Source organism: Lepidochelys kempii, chromosome 7 (assembly GCF_965140265.1).
Source record: "Lepidochelys kempii isolate rLepKem1 chromosome 7, rLepKem1.hap2, whole genome shotgun sequence".
In the NCBI taxonomy this organism is placed as follows: Eukaryota; Metazoa; Chordata; order Testudines; family Cheloniidae; genus Lepidochelys; species Lepidochelys kempii.
This window is the reverse complement of record NC_133262.1, coordinates 90,893,651-90,919,232: the sequence shown is the minus strand read 5'-3', so window position 1 is coordinate 90,919,232 and position 25,582 is coordinate 90,893,651. Positions and strand designations below refer to the sequence as shown.

Below are 25,582 nucleotides of genomic sequence, written 5' to 3'. Positions count from 1 at the left end.
TCGGGGGCGGGGGCGTGGGGAAGAGAGGGGCGGTGCTTCCTGCTCGCCAGCCACCGTCGCACCATCGCCGGGGCTGCCCCCGCCACTGCGCCGCTGGGCCGGGGTGCTCCAGTCCCTGCCCTCCTACTGCGTCATTTCTCGCCCGCCGTTGCCCCCGCCGGGCCTCCAGCGGCAGTTCCGCGCCCTCTCCTGCCCCTGCGGCAGCCCCGGGGGGCCCGTCCGCGCCGCTTCCTGAGTGAGCAGCCGCCTTGCTCCAGAGGTACCCGCGCTGTTGCCCTTCAGTGACTGGCGACAATGTTGTGCCCCTCTAGTCTCCTCGAGCTTCAGTTTTTAAGGCGCTTTATATGGTTGAATCGTCCCAATACCCCATGTCACTGCTGTTTTGCCGGTGGGGAATTGAAGCCTGTAGATATTTAATGACTTGCACAGGCTTGCAGAGGAGGTCGGCAGCTGAGCGAGGAATTGACCTGACGTCTCCCGACTGTGCCACTTCTGTGTTTTCCTAGTTTACCGATTTTGGTGTGCATGGACAGCATAGGCCCACATTCGTGATCAGCCGATGATGCTCACACTTGATGGGAAACAGGGTGGATTAAAAAAAAAGAAGAAGAATCGGATTTTTTATTTAAATTGGATTTTTTTTGATAAAATGCTTTTTGAGAGAAAAACCTATCTAAAGATAGATACATTGTAGCTCAAAGATCTCTCATCATGGAATAGGGATTATAAATTCTAATTCTGTAGGATGAGACAATATATTCATGTCATGTTTAAGAAAAGTTTTGTAAATGAGTTCCAATAGTTCATGGATTAGGGACCATATCTTATGGGGTTCCTGGGGCTTCTGTATACATTATTTAAATTAATCTTTCTATTTACCCAATGGGGCTCAGTCTAGAACGGGGGAGGCAACCTATGGCAAGTGAGCTGATTTTCAGTGGCATTCACACTGCCTGGGCCTTGGCCACTGGTCCGGGGGCTCTGCATTTTAACTTAATTTTAAAATGTAGCTTCTTAAATATTTTAAAAAAATGTTATTTACTTTACATACAACAATAGTTTAGTTATTATAGACTTATAGAAAGAGACCTTCTAAAAATGTTAAAATGTGTTACTGGCACACGAAACCTTAAATTAGAGTGAATAAATGAAGATTCGGTACACCACTTCTGAAAGATTGCTGACCCTGGTCTAGAAGATCCCATCAGAGACGCTTAGTTTTGCAGTTCTCAAACTGTGGATTTGTGTCTCCAGAGATAATATGCTTGTTAACAGCAAAAATGTTTTTAAATAAAAAAAAAAGAGAGGTGAGAAAAACAGACCTCAACTCTGTTGTCCGTTTGCCAATTTGTGTACACAGAGTGAATCCCTTACCTCTCTCTAAAAGTGAAAAGTTTCAAAAAGTTCAATGACTAGAAGATTGTTGGAGGTGGACTATATCTGGACAAGGAGAAGCAGTCTGAAGATAAATGTGAGAAGGGAGGGACAGGCAGTAGAAACAAGAGTGAAACTGTTTGAGCCACATATTCCAGAAGTCTTGAGGTCTTTGAGTGTAGCCTTCATTGATGTGAGAGAATGGTATGGTAGATCTCAATAGAAAGGAAAACCTATAATGACAGGAGGCCCTAAAAGAGACCCTGTTTGGGTCTCATCTATCTCTGAGTTTTGAAGAATATGTATTAAGGTTATAACAAACAACAAGAATACACTTTTAGGTAGAAATCCATGATTAAATCGAGTCTTCCTGACAAGTGTTTTAAATCAAATCCACCCTGATGGGAAGAGCTACATGTTGCTTGTGAGAATCCTTTAGCTCACCCAAATACTAAAGAAAGGGGTTGGTGTGAGCTCTTCCTTTTTTTTTTTTTTTTAAACGGTTTGCCTCTGAGCTTCTAGCAAATTTATAGCATGGTTTTTGGATTAACCTGCAATAGGGACTAAACCATATATAATTGATGCCATCTGCCCTCATAGAGAAATGAAGTCCAGTATCCCAACAACTATTTGACTTTGTGTTCTGTACCGTAGCTCAAACGTTAGGACTACTATTGTTGTATGTACGTTGGGTTACATCTGTTTCCAAGTTATAAACCCCCCGTTTAACACTGTCAAGCTTTCTTGTATTAGGTCAAAATATTCTGGGTTTAGACTTTGGTTGAAGGTGAACTGGTGGTCTTGGGCATGTGTAAAATAATAACAAAAAGTGGTTTGACAGTTTCTAGATGAGGAGAGGTGAGGGAAAACAAATTTACCAATTATAAAAACAAATCTCTCTTTCTCTGGGTTGTTTTTAAAAAAGTGTGCCATAACAGCTGGGGGATAGAAAGCTGAAATTGGCAGGAAAATAGGCTTTACTTAAAAATGTTTGTAAAGATTCAGGTGAAAAATGTTTTGATTTGATTGAGTTTTTAGGATCAAAATTCAACATGGTCTCATGTACTGTACTATTTTTGGGGGTGTACAAGGTTTTTAGCACGTTTTACTGACAGTCTAAGCAGAATTGTTATAGCTAATTTAACTGTTTAATGCGCATGGATGCTTCCAAACGGGGCATGCTGAATGAAGCAGTTCTCCTGTGGAGCACATTTTTAACATGTATTGGCAGAGTTTTCTATGACATTAAACCCTTTCCTCACTGACTAAAGTGCTCATGCAAAAAGCAGTGGTTCTTTGCATGGAATGTTAGTTTGTGCTACTGTACCTCCCCTCTAGTATATATCCAATAGTCTTTGTATGCATTTGACATTGGGCCGATTATTTGGGGAGAGTCCCATGAGACATACTGGATGTTTTAAAAGCAGAGAAGGCATGCTGCAACCTCTCCTTTAATCTTGTGACCTCCTGATGTCCTTGGTGTGGTCTCTGACTCTTTTCAGACAATATTGCCACAATAAAAACAGTGCTATTTATAGCAAATGAAACTACAATCGGAAGCAGAAATGACTCACTTTCTTAGTACCATTTTTACCTTTATATAAGTGATAAACTATGTGTAACTTAAAGAAGAATTATAAGCGAGCCGGGGGGCCTGTTTAGGGATTAGAATTTAGGATAGCCAGGGGCTGTATTGAGGTGATTGGTATTACTGTGACAGATTCTGAAGACTTGATTACCAATGATTTTGGCACTCATACATGCTCATTAAAGAGAGGATGATGGAATTCCAAGAGAAGGTTGTGAAGTACAGATATTTGAGCCCCCTCATTTAATCCATGGTGTGCACTGGAGCCATGTTAGGAGGAGGAGGAAATGCCTAAAAGGGTTTGAGGTGAGGTGCTTGCCAGTATGCTTTGTTTTGTGGTAGCAGCTCAGAGGCCACAGTTATGGATCAGGTCCCTGTTGTATTAGGTACTGTACCAATACAACAAAAAGACGGTCCCTGAGCTAAAGTGTTTATAATTTACCAGGAAAATATAGCAAATGGAAGAGAGAGAAGGTACCTGAATAAAAGCACTCAGCTATTATCTATGCTTACATATTGAAAAGAGTAGTATTTGCTCTTGCTTGGATATCTGTGGAGAGTCAAGAATTTTTTAATGATCCAATAAGCAAAGTATGTCTTGGGAGTGGAAGAGAAACCAGAACAGCTGCCCAGTTTTGTATGCTTGTGGAGGGCTATTGTACAAGCAGGTAGAAAATGGTGCAACAACAAAAAAAAATTAAAATGCAGCCATTGGTCAGACAAAACTTTCTTAGGGCAGTTAATCAAAGGCTCAACTCTTTCTCAGTGAACTGATAGAAAAATTCATTAAAATACGTTGAGCAAAAAGTCTTAAAATAGTTTAGAAAAATTAACAAAAGAGCCAGTTTTCAGCTTAAAAGCTTTTTTTATAGTGTAGTATTTCACTGCAAGTGATTTGATCACGCAGGGATTGCTAAATAAGCATCTTATTGACGATTCTTTGGTGTTGGGTGAATATTTTTATTCCCTTTGCTTCAACAAACCAGGTTTAACAAAATCAGCAAACTGTCTGCATAATTCTAATTAGTTAATTGAGCTCCTAAAAAGGCAGGCTTTATCTAATGTGTAAGTATATATTGGAAATTTAAGAGTACAATATATTCCTAAAAATAAAGATGATTTTAAAAGAAAAGTTTTTAGTGATCAGTCTTAGAACGTGTTAGCCAGCTTTAGCAGTCCTCTGGTAGGCACTGAACTGTAGTGCTCTTTTATTCCAGTCTGCTCAATCCATGTATGGCATTCAGGCAGAACAGAATGGCATCACTGTCTTAACATCACTGCAGGATCTTTGCATTTATGACTGAATAGCAGTTAGCCAAAAGAGGGGAAAAAATTAAGGGTACTTAGATTCTAAATCATCCAGCTTGGCCCTGGCTGTCAGCTCAGTGTGGAAGTCAGCCATGGAGGAGAAATGGTTCATGTTGCCAAAGGATCTCTTACTCAGTCACTCTAGACCAGTGGTCTCCAACCTTTTTACACCCAAGATCACTTCTGAATTTAAGGATCTACCCCACCCCTTTCCCAAAGGCCCCCCGACTCCCTCATTGCTTGCTCTCCCCCACCCTCACTCACTTTCAGAGGGCGGAGGGTTGGGGTTTGGGAGGGGGTGTGGGCTCTGGGCTGGGGACGAGGGGTTCACAGTGTGGGAGGGGACTCTGGGCTGAGCCTGGGGCATGGATTGGCATGCAGGAGGGGTGGGGGTGCAAGCTCTGGGAGGGGGCTCAGGGCTGAGGCAGGGGTTTGGGGTGCAGGAGGGGGCTCAGGGTGCTGGCTCCGGGAGGGGCTCAGGGCTGGGGGTTGGGGTACAGCCTCCTACTGGGTGGCACTTACCTCCGTCAGCGGTGCAGTGAGGCTAAGGCAGGCTCCACACCACTCCCAGAAGGGGCCACCGTGCCCCTGCAGCCCCTGGGTTGGGGCAGGAGGCACGTGGCTCTGCGCACTGCCCCTCTCTGCAGGCGCTGCCTCCAAAACTCCCATTGGCCACAGTTCTCTGTTCCCAGCCAATGGGAGCTGTGGGGGCAGTGCTTGCAGGCAGGGCCACTTCCAGGAGCGGTGTGGGGCTGCAGCAGGCAGCCCTGCTGTGCCACAGTGGCGGATTGTCTGGCTATGTAGACTCCCTCCTCAGGCCCTACGCTACCAGCACTCCCAGCTACCTTCGAGACACCACTGACTTCCTGAGGAAACTACAATCCATCGGTGATCTTCCTGAAAACACCATCCTAGCCACTATGGATGTAGAAGCCCTCTACACCAACATTCCACACAAAGATGGACTACAAGCCGTCAGGAACAGTATCCCCGATGATGTCACGGCAAGCCTGGTGGCTGAACTTTGTCCTCACCCATAACTATTTCACATTTGGGGCAATGTATACCTTCAAATCAGCGGCACTGCTATGGGTATCCGCATGGCCCCACAGCATGCCAACATTTTTATGGCTGACTTAGAACAACGCTTCCTCAGCTCTCATCCCCTAATGCCCTTAACTCTACTTGCGCTACATTGATGAAATCTTCATCATCTGGACCAATGGAAAAGCCCTTGAGGAATTCCACCATGATTTCAACAATTTCTATCCCACCATCAACCTCAGCCTGGACCAGTCCACACAAGAGATCCACTTCCTGGACACTACAGTGCTAATAAGTGATGGTCACATAAACACCACCCTATACCAGAAACTTACTGACCGCTATGCCTACCTATATGCCTCCAGCTTTCATCCAGACCACACCACACGATCCATTGTCTACAGCCAAGCTCTACAATACAACCTCATTTGCTCCAACCCCTCAAAGACAAACACCTACAAGATCTCTATCAAGCATTCTTAAAACTACAATACCCATCTGCTGAAGTGAAGAAACAGATTGACAGAGCCAGAAGAGTACCCAAAAGTTACCCACTACAGGACAGGCCCAATAAAGAAAATAACAGAACGCCACTAGCCATCACCTTCAGCCCCCAACTAAAACCTCTCCAACACATCATCAAGGATCTACAACCTATCCTGAAGGACGACCCATCCCTCACAGATCTTGGGAGACAGGCCAGTCATTGCTTACCGACAGCGCCCCCCCAAACTGAAGCAAATACTCACCAGCAACCACACACCACACAACAGAACCACTAACCCAGGAACCTATCCTGGCAACAAAGCTCGATGCCAACTGTGTCCACATACCTATTCAGGGGACACCATCATAGGGCCTAATCACATCAGCCACACTATGAGAGGCTCGTTCACCTGCACATCTACCAATGTGATATATGCCATCATGTGCCAGGAGTGCCCCTCTGTCATGTACACTGGCCAAACTGGACAGTCTCTACGTAAAAGGATCAATGGACACAAATCAGATGTCAAGAATTATAACATTCAAAAACCAGTCGGAGAACACTTCAGCCTCTTTGGTCACTTGATTACGGACCTAAAAGTGGCAATTCTTCAACAAAAAAAACTTCAAAAACAGACTCCAAGGAGAGACTGCTGAATTGGCATTAATGTGCAAACTGAATGCAATTAATTTAGGCTTGAATAAAGACTGGGAGTGAATGGGTCATTACACAAAGTAAAACTATTTCCCCATGTTTATTCCCCCCTACCCCACCCCCACTGTTCCTCACACATTCTTGTCAACTGCTGGAAATGGCCCACTTTGATTATCGCTACAAAAGGTGTTCTCCCCCCCGCCCTCCTGCTGGTAATAGCTCACCTTACCTGATCACTCTTGTTACAGTGTGTATGGTAACACCCATTGTTTCATGTTGTCTGTGTATGTAAATCTCCCCCCTGTATTTTCCACTGCATGCATTCGATGAAGTGAGCTGTAGCTCACGAAAGCTTATGCCCAAATAAATTTGTTAGTCTCTAAGGTGCCACAAGTCCTCCTTTTCTAATTGCCTGGGAGAGTCCCCAGGATCGACGGGTTGGTGACCACTTCCCTAGACCTAAAAAGGAAGGCAGTCAGTGGTTCAATGAGGCTGCTCAAACTTTTCAGACTTGAGACCCTCCTTGTTCAGTAGCACATAGTCCTGGTCTACACCTAAAAATTAGATTGACCAAGCTACCTTGCTCAGGGCTGTGAAAAATTTTTCAACCTGTGTGATGCCATTAGGTTGAGATTTCCTTCACTGGAGAAGCAGCTAGGTCAACAGAAGAATTCTTTCACTCACCTAGCTACCACCTCTCAGAGGTGAATTACCTACATCTATGGAAAAACCCCTTCTGTTTGTGCAGGAGGAGTCCACACTACACCGGCAAAGCTGCTGAACCATAGCTGTGCTGCTGTAATGTAGACATACCCATCGATTGTATCCTTCCACTGACCCCCAGATTCCTAATCTGATTTTTTTAGATTTTAGGACCAGGAGAATTTATTACTTCTCCATATGGGGTCACATCTAGGGAGGCTGGATGGCCTAAAGGAATTTTATCAAGGAATAAGGGTTGGCTTATCCCTTGATAAAGGGATAAGAGAAGCCAAGGATAGAAAATAGTTAAGTCCGCTACAAAGCCAGCATTTACAGCCTTCTGGGGAAGTCTACAGATCGAGACTACCGATGTCTTGTAATGGATCCAGACTACAATTCTCTACTTTCTAATACCCAAATGTGGAATACAGGTCTTAAAAACGTGACAATGAGACACATACAAAAGTAGTAGAGGGAGAAGTTTGAAATATTGTTATATCTTTCTTTAACAGGTAGTTCTTTTTCCTTGTCTTTTTGAGTCAACATTTTTGATATTGTTAAATCTTAAATCACAGCAATAAAGCAGCAGGCCTGAACAGGAATGCGCTAAACTTGGAACTAAAATATGGCATGTTCCTATTAGTAAGGTATTGTATGGTTGAAAGGAAGGCAAATTTTTTAGTGAATAACTGTTCTGAAATTAGGACCTTGTTGAATACATTAAAATATAGAAGCAAGGATTCAACTGGTTGCCTTTTGTACTCTAACAGAGGTGAAAATGAAACCAGATGTTGACTAAGCATTTAACCCTTTCCACTCTAATTTTTGTGCTTCTGTTTCCAGTTTGAGAATCATAAGTTTACATATGATCAATTATAAATGTGTCCTTTAGTTGTTAGGTTCCAGATTCAACTAGTTAATTAGTTTAGCAAGAAGTTACATATGAGCTTGTGCCACCACTGTAAAAATAGAAAATAGTGTAACTGCTAAGTAAGTGGATAAATATTTCTCAAATGTTTTTTAAAAGAAAATAAAGTGCATATTTTGCAAGTCTAAAGCTTTTTTCCTCTGACTTCTGTTTAGTGTTAAATCAAAATGGTTCATGCTGAAGCCTTTTCTCGCCCCCTGAGTCGGAATGAAGTTGTTGGTTTAATTTTCCGTTTGACGATATTTGGTGCGGTAACTTATTTTACCATTAAATGGATGGTAGATGCAATTGATCCAACCAGGAAGCAAAAAATAGAAGCCCAGAAACAGGTAAGACCAAACTTTCAAATATTTTTTTACTTTCTAAGAACACTTTTATACAAACCACTCTGTATGGGCCCAGAAGCCAGTTCACCAATTGCTGAAGCACATTTAGGACAGGGATTGAAAGAACCCACTCAGTAGAAATGCGTGGGAACATTTCTCTGGCAGGTATCTGGGCCTTAGCCAGTAGCTCCCAAACTTTTTTACTGGTGACCCCTTTCACATAGCAAGCCTCAGTGTGATTCCCCCTGCCCACCTTATAAATTTAAAAACACTTTTAATATATTTAACACCATTATAAATGCTGGAGGCAGTGTGAGGTTTGGGGTGGAAGTTGACAGCTTGCAAACCCCTCCCCCCCAATGTAATAACCTTGTGACCCCCTGTGGGGTCCGGACCCCCCCCAGTTTGAGAACCCGTGTCCTAAGCTGTCAGTCTCTGCAAAATTTAAACTTTAGTTTAAAATAAAGTTTCTAGCTCATATGGTTGTGAAAACCTTCCAAATGTAAAGTGATGCAATGTTGTCTTCCTCAAGACTGCAGACAGCACCTGTACCTCTTATGCTGATAATAGCTTTGCTTAGTTATCAGCAGGGTGAAATTAATATGCTCATCAGTCTTACTGCTGCTGTTTAAAACTTTGTGGGCAGCTGTAAAAACTAAAGAAACAGTTTAATTCTGTGCTACTGCTGCAGCTTTTGGGGAATTTGAGTTAATATAGGCAGTCCTAGCAGATTAGCAGATGTAGGATCTATAGCAAGAATAATAAGAGGCCAGTATGGCTCCATCAGGAGCGCTTTAATTACCTGAAAAAAATCAAAAACAAATCCTACAAAAAAGTGGAGTCATGGACAAATTGCTAAGGAGGGGTACAAAAGAATAGCACAAACACGTAGGAATGAAATCAGAAAGGCTAAGGCACAAAATGAGTTACACCTATCAAGTGACAGAAGGCAATAAGAAGAGGTTCTTTAAATAATAGGAGCACGAGAAAGGAGGAGGAAAGTGTAAGTCCTCTACTTAGCGGGAAAGAAGAGCTAATAACAGACGACATCAAGAAGGTGGAGGTGTTTAATGCTGACTTTGCTTCAGTCTTCCCCAAAAGGTTAATGGTGAGCAGATACTCAACACAAGAAATATTAACAACAAGGGAGACTGGATGCAAGCCAAAATAGAAAAGACCAGATTAAAGACTATTTAGATATGGTAGATGAATTTCATTAGGCTCTGCCGACTTGAATACATCCTAGGGTTCTTAAGGAACTAGCTGAAGCAATCTAAGAGCCCTTAGCAATTACATGTGAGAACTTCTAGGGGACGGGTGAGGTCCCAGAAGACTGGAGAAGGGCAAACAGTACCTATCTTTTAAAAAGGGGAACAAAGAGGGCCCAGAGAATGACAGCCTTACTTCGATACCTGGAAAGACACTGGAACAAATTATTAAACAATTAATTCATAAGCGCCTGGAAGATAATAGGGATAAGGAATAACTAGCATGGATTTGTCAACAAATCATGCCATGCCAAACCCAACCTAATTTTGTTGACAGGTTTATTGCCTGGTAGATAAGGAGGAAGCTGCCTGTGATAGGTCTTGATTTTAGTAAGGCTTTTGACGCATTCCCTCATGACGTTCTCATAAGCAAGCTAGGGAAATGTGGTCCAGATGAAATGATTTCAAGGTGGGTGCACAACTGGCTGAAAGACTATACTTAACTTTTTTTATTATTAATCAGTGGTTTGCTGTCAAATGGGGGGAGGAGGCACGGCATATCTAGTAGTGTCCCGCAGGGGGTCAGTTCTGGCTCAGTATTTCCATGAATGACTTAGATAATGGAGTGGAGAGTATGCTTATACAATTTGCAGATAACACCAGTCTGGGAGTGGTTGCAAGCATGTTGGAGGACAGGATTATAATTCAAAATGATCTTGACAAATTGGAGAATTGTTCTGAAATCAACAAGATGAAATTCAATAAAGACAAGTGCAAAGTAGTTCACTTACGAAGGAAAAAACTCAAATGCACAACTCCAAAATGGGGAATAACTGGCTAGCTGGAAGTACTGCTGAAAGGGATCAGGGGGTTATAGTGAATCACAGATTGCATCACAACGTTGTGATGCAGCTGCGAACCAATCTGTTTTTGGGGTGTATTAACAGGAGTGTCATATAAAAGACATGGGAGGTAATTGTCCTGCTCTACTCAGCACTGGTGAGACCTTGGCTGGAGTATTGTCCAATTCTGGGCACCACACTTTAGGAGAGAATCAGGAGGAGAGCAACAAAAATGATAAAAGCTTTAGGTCAGGTTTCCTTTGAGGAAAGGTTAAAAACCTGAGCATGTTTAGTCTTGAGAAAAGAAGTTTTGGGGGGGAGGAGGGGGTAAGCGGATCTGATAAGTCTTCCAAGTATATTAAAAGCTGTTATAAAGAGGACAGTGATAAATTGTTCATCTCCACTGAAGTTAGGATTAGTAGTACTGAGCTTACTCAGCAGCAAGAGAGACTTAGGTTAGATATTAGGAAAAACGTGCTAACCAAATGGGTAGTTAAGATCTGGAATAAGCTTCCAAGGGAGGTTGTGGAATCCCCACGATTGGAAATTTTTTAAGAACAGGTTGGACAAACACCTGTCAGGGATGGTCTGAGTTTACTTGGTTCTGCCACAGCTCAGAGGGCTGGACTTGAAGACTTCTTGAAGTTTCTTCTAGCCTTACATTTCTATGATTCTCTAGAGCAGCTAAGATGCTCTGGACAAGAGGGGAAGAGAGACACAAAAGCCTTCTCAGTGAGTAGAGTGGTTGGAGTTTTAAATTTCAGTTACCTACTAACCAGAGGCTGAAGGTCTTCAAACAGAATCTGTGGATAGCACCCTAGTAGCAGTCTCACATCCTCCCCCATTCCCAGTACTTCTGAGAAGCAGTGGATTTTGGTTTCTCACCAAGGTGTTGGCCCTGGACCTGGCTATTTCATTCCCTCCCTCCTAAGTCTCTTGCACCTATCTAAAGTTTAGTCTTTTGATTAGTAAGTGGGTAAATTTTTCAAGCCCTGGTTTAAGACAGGAAGTGAACACTAGCATATCCAACTGAAACTCTGTATTTTACATACTGCCTTCATGCAAAGGACATCTAGATAAATGGAGTATATTTACCCCAGCATCTTGACCAAACTAATTAGAGTTAACTCCCTTCGTGGGTTCTGTTTGATAACAAGTGGTCAGGACCACTCTCCAGCATAATTTGACAGACTTCATCTTTAATGCAATGTTCTTTATAGTCCTATGCTGGGGCAGTGCTTTTATACAGACAGAGGGAGGAGTACCCCCTACTGCAGAGGTCGGTAACCTTCAGCATGTGGCCCATCAGGGTAATCTGAAGGTGGGCTGCAAGACATTTTGTTTAGGTTGACTGTCTGCAGGCATGACTCCCTACAGCTCCCAGTGGCCATGGTTCCCTGTTCCCGGCCAATGGGAGCTGTGGGGAGCGGAGACTACCACCCATTAATGTGCCTCAGCCCTGTTCTTAAGGACTGAGACAGAGCAGGATCTTTATGCCTTTTCAGTCTTCAATGTGTCTGCTGTGACTGGCACTCAGAATATTTTTAATGTAATTTTTTGATGTGACATTTGTCAGAAATTGAGACCATGAATTAGCTTCATATAGGCCACTGAGTAGATAGACAGTAATGCCTTTTTATTGCAAAGGACTCAAGCCATATTCAACAAATGACTTCCTATCTCATTTCTAGCTCCTAACTTCCAACCCCCAAAATAGCAACTTTTTAAAAACAGATCTTAAACTATTTAACCATTTTCTTTTTCTAATGTTCATGGCTTCTGTTCTCTCTTTCTAGGCAGAAAAGCTAATGAAGCAAATTGGGGTGAAAAATGTCAAGCTTACTGAATATGAAATGAGCATTGCCGCACATCTAGTAGACCCTCTTAGCATGCATGTAAGACACTATATTCATGGTTCATTTTCCCCCTATTATTCCTATAATAAATATGGTACTTTATATGTGTATAAAACAGAGTGAAACATGGAAGCTCTTAATAGTGTCATTAGTAGTCAAATCTGTCCTTCAACTAGGAATTATATTTTCATAAATGTAGAACTTTGAAACTTTAAAAGCTCATCATTGTCAGAATGTATCCAAGTGGAAAATAATTTTCTACCAAGAAATCTTAACTGCATCATAGAGAGAAACTTGCATTTTGTTACATTATTCATAAAAATAATGAAATTTACATGGTCTTGAATCTGAGATTTCATACTGCCTTTTTTTTTTTTTTCTTAAAAAGATTCTCTGGAGGCCATCTGGGAATCAGGGTTATGTTTGCTGGCTGTGGGTATGATACATTCATTAACTTCTTCCCCACCCCCACCCCAATACTGTTTTTGTACATCAGGTAACCTGGAGTGATATTGCAGGTTTAGATGATGTCATTACAGATCTGAAGGACACAGTCATTTTACCTATCAAGAAGAAACATTTGTTTGAGAATTCCAGACTCTTGCAGCCACCAAAAGGTAAGGAGAAAGCATTCTAGATCAGGGGTTCTCAAACTGGGGGTTGGGATCCCTCAGGGGGTTGGGAGGTTATTATATGGGGGGTTGTGAGCTGTCAGCCTCCACCCCAAACCCTGCTTTGCCTTCAGCATTTGTAATGGTGTTAAATATATTAAGAAGTGTTTTTAATTTGGGGGGGAGGGGTGTCGCACTCAGAGGCTTGCTATGTGAAAGGGGTCACCAGTACAAAAGTTTAAGAACCACTGTTCTAGATATAATTTGTCCGTGGTTTCTTTTATTAAAAAAATTGTAATGACTAGTACCAAAAAAAAATTTTTACTTTTATGCTTTCAAGAGGACTGTTCCAGACAAGTTGGGTATTAGAAATGACGTACCTCGTGTTAAGGAGAAGAGTCAAATCGCAACCTGATATTTAAAGTTTAATTCCTCAGAATGGTATTTTTCTATTACTTTAATTATGAGGATTGACATTATAGAATGACCTTATTGCAATTTTGTGAGAGACTAAAAACAAACAAACGGCCAAGATCTTTGCACTACTTCATAAACAGTCTTCTTCGTTATTGTATGATGCAGCATTTCCCAAACTGTGTTCCACACAATGTGAATAGATGTTCCATGAAAGAATCTAGAATTGATTTTTATACTACTTTGAATGCGCTTTCCAGTTAGAAATTGTCAGTTCAAGTTATTTTAAATTTGTATTTTTGCTTTGTTTTATAAAATACGTTTGAGCATAAATGCAATTTTTTTTAAAAAACCAAACGACTACGAAATAATATTATAAGTGTTCTGTAATAGGCTAAAAAGTGTTCCATGGCCAAAAAAGTTTGGGAAACGCTGGTATAATGTCAATTTTTATTGAAGTCATATCCATGCATGTTCTACCAATCCAAATACGCATTTCCAGGAGACATCCAACTTGTGCATTAATTCTGGATTTCTGGTTTTTTTTTTTTCTTTTACATTTCATTTTGTTCTTTTTGAGGAGATCAGATATAGCTCTGTTATATGCTAGGAAATGTTTCCACACTTCGATAAGGATACCAGTGCACTGATAGAAACAAAGCCCTTAAATGTGAAGACTTACTGCAAGCTAATTTTGCAGGTCCCTTTTGGCTGTTCTGGACCCAGATCTCCAGTAAGGGAATGCAAGTGTGAATATATAGATCCTTCATCCCTCCTTCTCTGGTGTTTAGCTAGATAAGTTCACTGCCAACTCAACACAACCTGAGAGAGAAAAGGTCAAATCTGCTCTTATTTATAGTATTGTAAATTTGAAGTGTCTCCACTGAAGTTCTTAGTCACAATTGCTTTATACTCATGTACATGAAAGCAAACTTTGGACCTAAGTAGTTAGATAGGAGGACAAGAGTATAAGGCTTATTTTCTATTGACAAGATCTCTTCCATCTTTTCTTTGTATTATATGAAAGCCTTCTTTGTATAATAAATTACTGTGTACATCTATCAGTTGTCCCCTTAAAACATTCAGTTCTGTTCTGTTCGGTAATAAATGTTTCAGTTTTATACAAAATATTGTCCGCTTGTTAGGAATTCATCTTGGCTGGAAAATTGGTGTTTGGTCATATGCTTTAATAAGATGAAGAAAGGACTATTTATGTAGAACTTCCAAACAGACCACGCTCCTCAATTTTATCAGTTATTTAAATCATGAAGATGGGAGATGCATCTCTTAAGTAATTGTCCTTATGTAGATAGCCTCAAAAACATTTAAATTAAGAAAAAACTAACTCACCAGTTTCTGCAGCTGTGTTTATAGAGAACACCCATTTAAGTCTAACAAAATAAGAAAAGGTATTCACTACAGGAAACTGTAGTGAATTGACTAATTTTAGGGGGAAAAATGAGAATGTATGTACTACTAAATAATATGCATGGAATTTTTTAAAAATGCTTTTAAAATAACTTATATGGATTTCCTTACCTCATTACAAATTTTTTTTTCATAAGACTTTTCAGGAAGGTAGAGTGACTATAAACAAAGCCCTAGCAAATGCCCCAAGTAAGCAAACTGAAAAAGATTTTTTTTTGCCCACTAACTTGTCAGTAATGTAGAGTGTTACTTATAACTAATAGGCACAAATCAAAGCTTCAGATGTTTCTTAAGTTTAAAATGAGCTGTTCTGTATTAGCTCTTCTCTAAGAAAAGAAGGTAAAGCAGTCTCGAATAATTTGAAATTATTGCTTTTTTATATTAAGGCAATACAATAATTGCAGTACAATTGTGTACATGGAGTTTGGTGGTAGTTACTGAAAGGTACTCAGATGCTAGCCTTAGGGAAATCTAGATAGAATAGGAGTTCATATATCGCTATGTTAGTCACACTGGGGTCTTTCCTTCCTTCCAGTGACCCTAAAACGTTAATACTGTTATTTTTCAGGAGTACTTCTCTATGGCCCTCCAGGTTGTGGTAAAACTCTGATTGCCAAAGCTACAGCAAAGGAAGCCGGTTGTCGATTTATTAATCTCCAGCCTTCAACATTGACTGATAAATGGTATGGGGAGTCTCAGAAACTGGCTGCTGCTGTCTTCTCCCTTGCTATAAAACTGCAACCTTCCATCATTTTTATCGATGAAATAGGTAACATACCTGCTTTTTTTCTTAGTCACAGAAATGCAACATTAAACTTTAAATGTGAGTTGATGTGTCTGATAACACTAATTCTGAGAAAACATTTGTATTAGCATACAGAACAAAATGGTAATAAAACAAGATTTAATAGCGTAAATAGTATTGAAGAGCATCCATGTCAAAGTAGCATGTCTCATATTGCAGAAGTCCTATGATAAGAGTTAAATTTTAAGTTAAGTTATCCCTATAAATGTCTTTCTTAAAAGCTTTTCCAGCAGTAGTAGTTACTGTTTGTGAATTTACACCTGGGGTTAGTTATAGGAGAAACACAGTGAATGGAAGTTCCCAGTTTGAGTGTCAGTTCTGGAAATATATGTTGGTGGGGTACAGCACCACTGTTCTTTCTCTCTCCACGGAGCTAAGTTGGACCTTTTAGGAAGCTCATGTTTAGAGAAGAAAGGCTTTCCTGAAATACGTAGTTATCTCTGAAAGGCCTGGGCAGATTAAACTAGCCCTTCTGCTGGTAGAATGTTGAGGAAGCTAAGGGCTTGGAATTAGAAGACTGCAAAGAAATGGGTGGTTAGAATTAACAGAACAGTTGTATGGTACCCATGAGAAAGACAGCTGCCTCGTCCCAGACCTCCCCACATATCCGTTCATCTCTTGTAATTACTTTCCTAGCAAATTGGGAATAAGTTGGTCATAAATGTAAATTAATTTCCTGAATAAACTTCAAAGTGCTTCCAATGAAAAAGTGAGAAGCAACGAAAGACCTAAGCCTGAATCACCTAAGCAGCTGAAGAGGGAAGCAAAACAAGATCTAGCCCAGGATATCATGGCACTGAATGAATCCTGTCTGTCTGATAAATTCTATGTCAAAGGATATTTGTGTCCTCTCTAAAGATGTATGGGATGTAAAATCCCAAATGATTCACTCAGGAGAAAGATAGTATCCACTTCAGAAGCTGCTCCATACCATATTTAAATTGGCCCCTGTAATGGGGTTCACTCACCATGAGGCTGCTCTGGGGATTAGCTCCATGGTTTCTTGGCTGCTCTGGGGATTAGCTCCAGGTCTGTTGCCCCCCTCTCGATAGTGGCTCACACTGTTTCCCCTCTTGTTCTCACTGTCTCTGGAACTCAGGTGTTCCCTCTTCGTGACTCAGCCATCTGGCCAGGTCACTATGTAGTCCTTCCCTTCCAGGCTATCAAAGCCCCACTGGATCAGCTGTCTTCATCTGCTCCAGATAGTCTTCCAATCCACGGCCAGGTTCTGTGTCACTTTCCCAATGGCTGATAGAGGAACCTGGCCCAGCCTGCTACTCTGGTCTAGTAAACCCAGAGAGCAGGGGAGTCACAAGAGAAGTAGGAAGGAGTCCAGGAAAAAAGCAACAGGTAAATAGCAAGCAGACCATAGTTGCTGACATAGTCCTGGGACTGGAACCCAGACTCCCTCCTTCCAGGCATTAACTGTAGACTACCTAGCTCTATAGCTTCAAAACACCTCACTTCACTTTCAGCCCCTTTTCACTGCCAACTTCCTGACTTTATATCTGCCCTGCATGTTCCTTGTCAGCGGGGCTCCATCATCAACGAGCCTTTCAAGCACTGGCTCTCCCCCAGGTGCAGCCTATCAGGTTAATTGACCTCACTTAACCTGCTCTGCTTTGTGGGGGGTGGACATCACCATGGACCCTAGCTGCCATTAGATATTGAAAGGGCCCATCAGATGCCTAGTACTAAAAGGCAGGAGTCTGACAGGCCCAGACCCATCATCTTCAAGCTGCTGAAGTTCAAGGTTAAAATAATGTTAATGAATGCGCCAGAAAAGCTAAAACCTTATTATAAGGGCCACAGAATTTCTCTCTTTTCTGACTTCTCCTCTGATCTTAGTAAAAAGAGCCCTGCATTCAGTGGCATACAGCAGATCCTATGGGGGAGCACTGTCAGATGCAGCATCAAGTACCCATTCACCTTCACTGTGGATTTAGCAGGCTTCACAAGATTTTTGCAAACGCCCCTCTGAAACTTGACAGACACTTCAAGTCTGGTGGACTGAAACCAGATTTGACCAAAAATAGCAGATTTTTTTTTATCATGAAAAGCGTACCTCAACAAATTTAGAAATCAGTTTGTTTTCCTATGTATCCTTGTGAATATGGTAATATTCACTTATATAATCTTCCAACTTGGAGCAGATAACCAGCTAGGCTGAACTCTTCTGTTGACCACCTTTTGGAACTGAGCAGTAACAACTGTGTAGCACTACAGAGAGTAACAGATTAACACTAAACTGGGTGATATAGAACTATCTACTGATTATAGCATTATCTGCACTGATCATCACAACTTGCACAGCTAGACAGAACCTCTTCACTAGAACCTCTGATGGATCACGTTATGGTAACCACAAATCCTTTGGAACAATCCATACTCCTGATATGTAATCTTAAAGAGCACTAGTTATTCAATGTGTGCAGGGCATCTGACATACAATTAATATGAAACTTTTTTTTTATATTTATTTAGGTTTTGTACTAATTTATATTTGATTTAGCAAATTACTTAAATATATTTGTGTTTAGAATATTATTAGATAATATAGGATAGGCAGGAGCAGAGGGAACTGAAGCAGTCAGGGATCTGAACATGCCCACATTGGCTTGTTTTAAGTCTGTGGGGTTTTTTGTTTTCTGTTACAAATATACTTTGGAAGACGCATATTTAACTCTAGATCTTTTTGTATACCTGATGCACTTAGGTTCAATTGAAGGCAAAAATTCATTCAAAACTAACCAATATCTAATATGTATAAACACAGATGATAGCCTAGAGATGTGGTATTACAATATCAGTGGGGACATGCGTATCTTTAGAGTAAGGTTATACATCTTAAAATTAGGGTTGTCAATTAATCACAGTTAACTCACGCAATTAACTCAAAAAAATTAATTGCAAATAAAAAATTAATTGCAATTTTAATCACACGGTTAAGCAATAGAATCCCAATTGAAATTTATTAAATATTTTTGGATGTTTTTCTACATTTTCAAATATATTGACTTAACTTACAACTCAGAATACATAGTGTATTGTTCTCACTATATATAATTATTTTTATTACAAATATTTGCACTGTAAAAATGATAAACAAGAAATATTTTTCCGTTCACCTCATACCATACTCGTAATGCAGTCTCTATATCATGAAAGTACAACTTAAAAATGTAGATTTTGTTGTTGTTGCTGTTACGTAACTGCACTCAAAAACAAAACAAAGTAAAACTTTAGTGCCTACAAGTCCACTCAGTCCTACTTCTTGTTCAGTCAGGCAGTAAGACAAACAAGTTTGTTTACAATTTATGGGAGATAATCCTGCCCACTTCTTATTTACAATGTCACCTGAAAGTGAAAACAGGCATTTGCATGGCACTTTTGTAGCCGGCATTGCAAGGTATTTACATGCAAGATATGCTAAACATGAAACTATGGAATACTTTTGCAGTTTAGTATGTATTAGTTCCTGATACTCCTACGTTATGCCCTACATGACCTCTAGGGGTTCAGTTTTGGTTTGTGATTTTGTTTGTTCCAAGTTTTGCAAATAATGAACGCTGAATTTTGTTATTTATATGCTATTTCCATCCTGTGCATGTATTTATGTATTTTTTTTTATATATAAAACAATAAAAATAAAGTTTAAAGAATTAAGAGGACAAATGAGAATGGGGTGGAAGGAAGAAGAAAATTTAAAACAAACAAAAATCTATATAAGGATTAGGGAGAAAGCAGAAGTGCTAGTTATTAGGAGCATGAGGATTTGTCTTTTTAACTTCGAAGTCATGAATCCATACCAAAGTGAAACAAGAACACTTCATTTAAAATTGCTCATTCTCTTTTTCACCAAGCACTTCTTAAAATGGGACACTGAGAAACAAGATTCACTGTGAAACATGTAGTGAAACTTCCACTTTTCTCCAACTTCATTTTATGGTGGAGTCTTTTTCCAAAGACAATCTGTTTTCCTTCTGGAAGCGCTCTTATTAACTCTTTTTTAACAACAGTATATGCTTCTGGAGTTGATTAGTAGAGCTAGAACGCTGCATGAAAAGTGGGTGGGCCGCTTTACATTAAACATGCAACTATGCTGTAATAGTCTCCTTTGATAGCTTCTTAGGTTGTCGTATTCTCAGAGGGAGCGTAATAGTCTTCAGGAGGAGCAAGGATGAAAATTCATTTTTTCACATATCTAGGAATAGAAGCTGCCTAAGATACCAATTATATATAGGAAGTGCTAGTAAGATACCTGAGAAAGTAAAACATTGGCAAATGCAGATTTTTCTCCTCTAGGTTTTCTGCAATATTTTGGGATTATTTCACAAAATCTGAGACAGTTTCATGTGATATTTCATGTACTTACATAGTGCTTAAATAATGTAACTGAGAAGATCTGACTAAAATTTCAGTGATATTCAGCATCTCTCTCCTTGGTCCTAAATTATTTTTCTTTTGTGATTACAATCTTACAATCTTATAAATTTGCCCTTGAGAAATATAATAGTTGCTATGGTTGAATGTGAAGGTAAATAATGCTCATTGAATCTTTTTCATTTAGATTCCTTTCTACGAAGCCGTTCAAGTTCTGATCATGAAGCTACAGCTATGATGAAAGCTCAGTTCATGAGTCTGTGGGATGGTCTGGACACTGACTATAGTTGCCAAGTGAGTTAAAAAAATAAGACAAAACCTACCATAATTCTCACTGAGAAACTTAATACATTTTTTTCTCCATTTAGGAACTAGTTAAAAATAGTCTGTTGAACATAGTAGCTGGCAGAAGAATTTCTCTGTTTTGTTGCTGGATGGCAGAATATGTCGGAACAAGAATCCTATGCTAATAATCACTTCATGCATTCATGTTACTGTGGACAATAGTAAATTATAGACACTTTAAAAAAGTGTTTTTTTCCCCCCAATAATATAACCACAATATTTGAGATTATTTAAATTTTAAGCTTTATTATTTGAAACAAAATCACATGAACAGTTGTTTCAGGGTAAACGTAACAGCTAAGACAAATACAAACCACTCTTGGCCTGTCTAACTGGCAAGGAAATAAACCCACACTGTTCCTTTTGAAATTCGCTTGCATGACTCCTAAATCTTAGACGCCAGGACCCTTATTGAAAGATTTGAATATTAATCCCAATTATTTCAATACTCACTATAGAAAAGCCTAGACATCCTCCCTCCACCAGCCCAGCTGCTTCTCCAACAGAAGCATAATCTTTACGCTTACTGGGCTAAACTTAAAAGTTCAGGAAGCTGATATTACCAGAGCAGGAATTTTGCCTCATTTATCCAACCCTTCCTTTCTCATCTAACTTTTGGTAACAATGTCAAATTAGAAAATAATAGTTGGTGCTGCTTGTAAAAAGTACTTGTGAGAGTCTGAAATTCTGTCATTTAGAGCACTTGGAGAGAGAGAGGGCAGCCTGACCCCACACCATCCTATCAACATTTCTCAAATTTTACTCAGAGAAACCTCCTTGTAAGGCTGAGAGGGCAGTTCTCTCTCCGTGTCTGTTAAATGCTTGACTTCTGTACTCAGAGTGAAGTGATAGTTTTACATGTAGAAATTAATCCACTAGGAACTGAACAGATGACAGTACTTGTTTCACATAGACCACCAAGCAGTCATTGGATGGTAATCACAATCAGACTGCACTTAATTTGGCATTCTAGAACTGAAAGTGTTTGTATCCCATAAAAAGGACCCTGAACCATCCAATGCCTAAGAGTACTCTTTTCCCGATTAGACAAGCTTTCTTTTCTCTGTTTCACTGCTGGTTTTAACTATATCTTTTTATAGTTTATAACTTTAAAATCTGTCAGAATGGCAGTCAAATTGAAGTCCAGCTTCTCATGCATCTTGAATACAACCAGTAACTTTATCGCAGAGGTTTCATACTATGATTCAAAGACATATAGGCTAAGTATAGCTGTTGACCAGCTGCTTTGCAAGGAACAGAACTATACAATTTGTCAATAGGATGTTAGTGCTAATAACTACACCGCACAGAACTTGAAGTTAAGGGTGAGTAACCTGATGTTCGCTAAGGCACAGATTCTTCCCAGTGTTTTTAACACAATGCCTCTTTAAACATTGTGAAAGTGTCTTGGAAACAGTGAAATGAAGCATTCCTTTCCTTCAGTAAAACATATATCTGATCTTGTGCTTCCACTCCTGAGCCTGAAGAAGTCATTGTGGCCCCTCACTCATACTTCTTGGCACAGTGGGAGCCCCATTAAAGTAAAATATAGTACAAAGCACCTGGTTGGAGAGTTTTGGGAGTTGGTTGTGAAAATATATCTAAATATTTTTGAGAATTATTGGACATGTCCATTTTCAGGCTCTTCCCATATTGCACTTCATACTGTTCAGAAAAATCTTTCTTTAAACAATGATTTTGAAATGTCCAAAGCACTTTTAAAGACTGCCCCATATTTTTTGAGAGCTGACCGTTACAATTTCTTCAAAATGTTTTATTGGTAAATATTTAGTTGGGAGTGTTATGCTGTGTCTGGATCTAAACAAAATTCCCTCTGATAGTAAGGATTCATTCCAGCTTTTATTATTGCTGTAAAATTCTTAACATTCTGAGGAAAATGTACTGAAGTCTCAGTAACTTAAACAGTTGGACGCGATGGGCAACATGTAGACCCTGTTAGTTGCCTCCTGCTTCAAGTGCACCTGAGAAGGAACAGTATTGTGCACAATGTACAGCCTGTTGTGTCTAAATTAAATAGTTTTTAAATTATAGACTTATTTCAGAAATTAGTTTTGAAATTTTGAGAGTTTTGTGTGTAGCAAATTGTCTGTGCGTTTTCCCTTGCTGATGGAGATACAAGCAGTAGTGGTGATCTAAAACTCCCTTTAGGAGTTAGGAAGCTATGCATTGTGCCACTTGCATGAGGAAGCAGGAAGGGGAAGGTGGATGGCAAAGAATTATTAGGGCTCCAAAATTGGTGTAGGTTGGATTGCACCGAAACAGTTTCTCCCTGTGCTGACGTCTGGTGGTTCAGTACAGAACAAGAAGGATACCCTTGCAGCCTGTCTTCCTCAGTGTCCCGTGCCCTAGAACTCCTCTGAGGGGGAGAGGGAATCCTTAGATGAGGGTGTGACTGCAGATGACATCACATTCCCTATCTTGAAAGTGGAGGGAAGTCTGTTTTTGTCATTCCTGCTGTTACAACAGATGTTCATCTGCTATGTTGTAAGAAAGGGGCAGAGTTTCTCTAGGGACACAGAAGAGAGAAGAGTAGTTATTGAACTTTACAATGTAATCTCTAATTATCTTTACTTTTTTTAAAAAAAGTCTAAATTGATTTCAGCCTGTCCCCAAGCTTCCCTTTGCATGAATGGTGATATGTTTATATTCATACTTAGAATATGAGGCTAGATTTTGGCCTCAGAAAAAAGCAGCCAGATCTGGTCATCTTTTTGTCTTGTGTAAGGAAAATATCCAGATGCCATAGAGCTGATTTAGTGGCTATGTTGTGCATCTGCTGTGTTCCCAGAGGAAAGGTGATGTGGCCAGGGCACCTGTATGCCCAGGTGATTTGCCTGCTGCCAAAAAGACCCCTGGAGCCACCAGCAGAGAGAATTGTTGGATCAAACTTCAAGCTTCTCTGACTTTTGCAAAGGTACGGCCTGCCATCTGGCTGGCCCCAGGAGCAAGGGATAAGTGTGGTTTTCACCTCCTGATGCTGTGTCATGTACAGACCAGAGAATCTGACCCCTTAACTACTTCTATATGTGGTCTAATAAATATCGTTGGACCATTTATTAAATGAACCTTTCGCTTACAATATTTTGTTGAACGTAAAATAATTTTTTTAATGTCTGCTTACCATGTTACTGTCTGGTAACTTGAGCCACAACTTTGTGCCTCTAGATGGCAGCATCACTCTAGCCCATGAAAGCAACATAGCTCTGATGCATAGCTCTCAACTTGCCAAGGCCAGTTGTGGGGCAAAGATCCAAAATGAGAGAGCTAAAAACAACATGCTTTTAGGAATCTAAAATTATATGGAATTAATTTCTTTGACATTCATGTGTTTTGTGACTGAGCATTTGCAATGTACATCATTTAGAATAACATAATTTAGAGAAAATGAGATGTGTACACTGTAGGTAACTTTGCTCTTAAAATGACAGTTGAGGTGTAGTCCAATGATGTAAATATTGTTCCTGTCTTAAATATGGATTATAAAATAAAATGCATTCATATTACAAAAAGAAAAGGAGAACTTGTGGCACCTTAGAGACTAACCAATTTATTTGAGCATAAGCTTTCGTGAGCTACAGCTCACTTAGCTCACGAAAGCTTATGCTCAAATAAATTGGTTAGTCTCTAAGGTGCCACAAGTACTCCTTTTCTTTTTGAGAATACAGACTAACACGGCTGTTACTCTGAAACCATTCATATTACATTAAATGAAACCTTTGTAAAGCTTCCTGTAGCTTCACATCCAGTTAATAATACAAAAGCAGTTAGTTTATTTTGGCTTTTCAGCTGTTTAGGTTTTTTAAAAATCAGACATTCTTTTTAGTGAATTTAATGCTTGTGAAAAATGCTATATTGCTAGTCCTGGAATCCAATCTGCTTTTTATTTACATAGGAAAAGAGAGAGTGCTTACCAAAATGCCTCCCCATTGTTAGTTCTGGAGAGAACTTGTCCACAGAGTCCAAATGTTAGTGACCAAAAATTGTTACATTCTGCCTGTTGATTTGGACTGAAGTTGAATTTGCAAACTAGAGGTGAAAGGTTCAAAATACTTTGAACTAACTAGTCTGCTTCCAGCTGTTTAAAATAACCTCATAATATGTTTGTTTAAATCCTGCTGCTAGAGCAAATGTCAGAAAGCTTGACACAACTTCTCTGTAGGCTGATTTGCTTGATGGAATGTAGAACAGCTACCCAATTTGGCTTGTTTGTTTTGTGAATCCCCGTTATGATGATTCTTGAAATAATTTCTCTCTGCTATTTAATCATTCTGTTTTTCTGTATTAAGGTGATAGTGATGGGAGCTACCAATCGCCCTCAGGATCTTGACTCTGCCATTATGAGAAGAATGCCTACGAGGTTTCACATTAACCAACCAGTAAGTCAGAGCAAATTGTCTTAAATAATGTTGGGTCGTTTGCCTAGTGGATTAGCAATAGGTTTGTACTGTATCAAATGAGAGACCTACGTCTTCACTGCCCGGGCAAACTGCACCAGAGAGTATTGTTAAGGCTTGTTTTCAGTTTCTCACAAGTACAGATAATTTTTGCTTTTTAGGGTGAAATTTCCCATGAGAAACTCGAGATGTACACATTTTAGCTGGAACGAACTCATTGTGCCACCAGCAGCTTCAAAACCCATTTCCTGCACTCATCCTGTACAATGGAGTTGGTGCATACTTTCCATTCTGCTCGTCCACACCAAGGGGAGAGCAACTAAAAGCACTGATACCCCTGCATGTAAATTTATGTACACTTCTGTTCAATTTTTCTTGAAGTTGTTGGCAGTTATCTTTGACTATAAGACCAAAGGTCAGCATATCTTAGCTCAGGGGTCGTCAAAATATATCAGACTATCTTTCCATCATGGTTAGACTTGGCAGCTGTTCAGCCACCTAAAGCTATCAGAGAATGCTCAAATTCTACCAGATGCCTACTCAGTGTTCCTGTTACTGATATAAATAAGGCTCTTGTGTTCTCTGTACTCACATAGTTTAACTCGGTTTCTTCATCTGATGCCCAACCTGGAAAGTTACTACTACCCATTAACCTCAGAGAGGGGATCCTTACAGGTGATTCTTGAAACAGAAATAAGTTACTTACCGTGGTAACTGTGGTTCTCTGAAGTGGGAAAGGTGAATAGGGAGTGTGGATCCATGTGGCCAATCATCTCAGTCTTTTGTAGAAGGATTCTTTTAATTAATGAAAGAAACCAAAGGATGTTTGGGGCGTTTTCCCCTTTGATTCCCTCAGAATGCTGT

General features: G+C 40.0%; 1 protein-coding gene across 5 annotated transcripts in view; it reads left to right on the top strand.

The window, feature by feature from the left end:
• The window catches only part of ATAD1 (ATPase family AAA domain containing 1), a 448,511-nt gene that overhangs the window by 417,685 nt on the left and 5,244 nt on the right, over positions 1 to 25,582 (top strand). For 2 of the 5 annotated variants that reach the window (XM_073353762.1, XM_073353764.1), the window contains exons 2-6: positions 12,256 to 12,356; positions 12,814 to 12,934; positions 15,339 to 15,539; positions 20,146 to 20,252; positions 24,611 to 24,700. In XM_073353762.1, the coding sequence (XP_073209863.1) occupies positions 12,270 to 12,356; positions 12,814 to 12,934; positions 15,339 to 15,539; positions 20,146 to 20,252; positions 24,611 to 24,700 (606 nt within the window). In that variant the 5' untranslated portion in view covers positions 12,256 to 12,269. Of the gene's footprint in view, positions 1 to 6; positions 260 to 8,240; positions 8,415 to 12,255; positions 12,357 to 12,813; positions 12,935 to 15,338; positions 15,540 to 20,145; positions 20,253 to 24,610; positions 24,701 to 25,582 lie in introns of those variants that run through there. The other 3 variants (XM_073353760.1, XM_073353761.1, XM_073353763.1) reach the window with 3 other exon arrangements.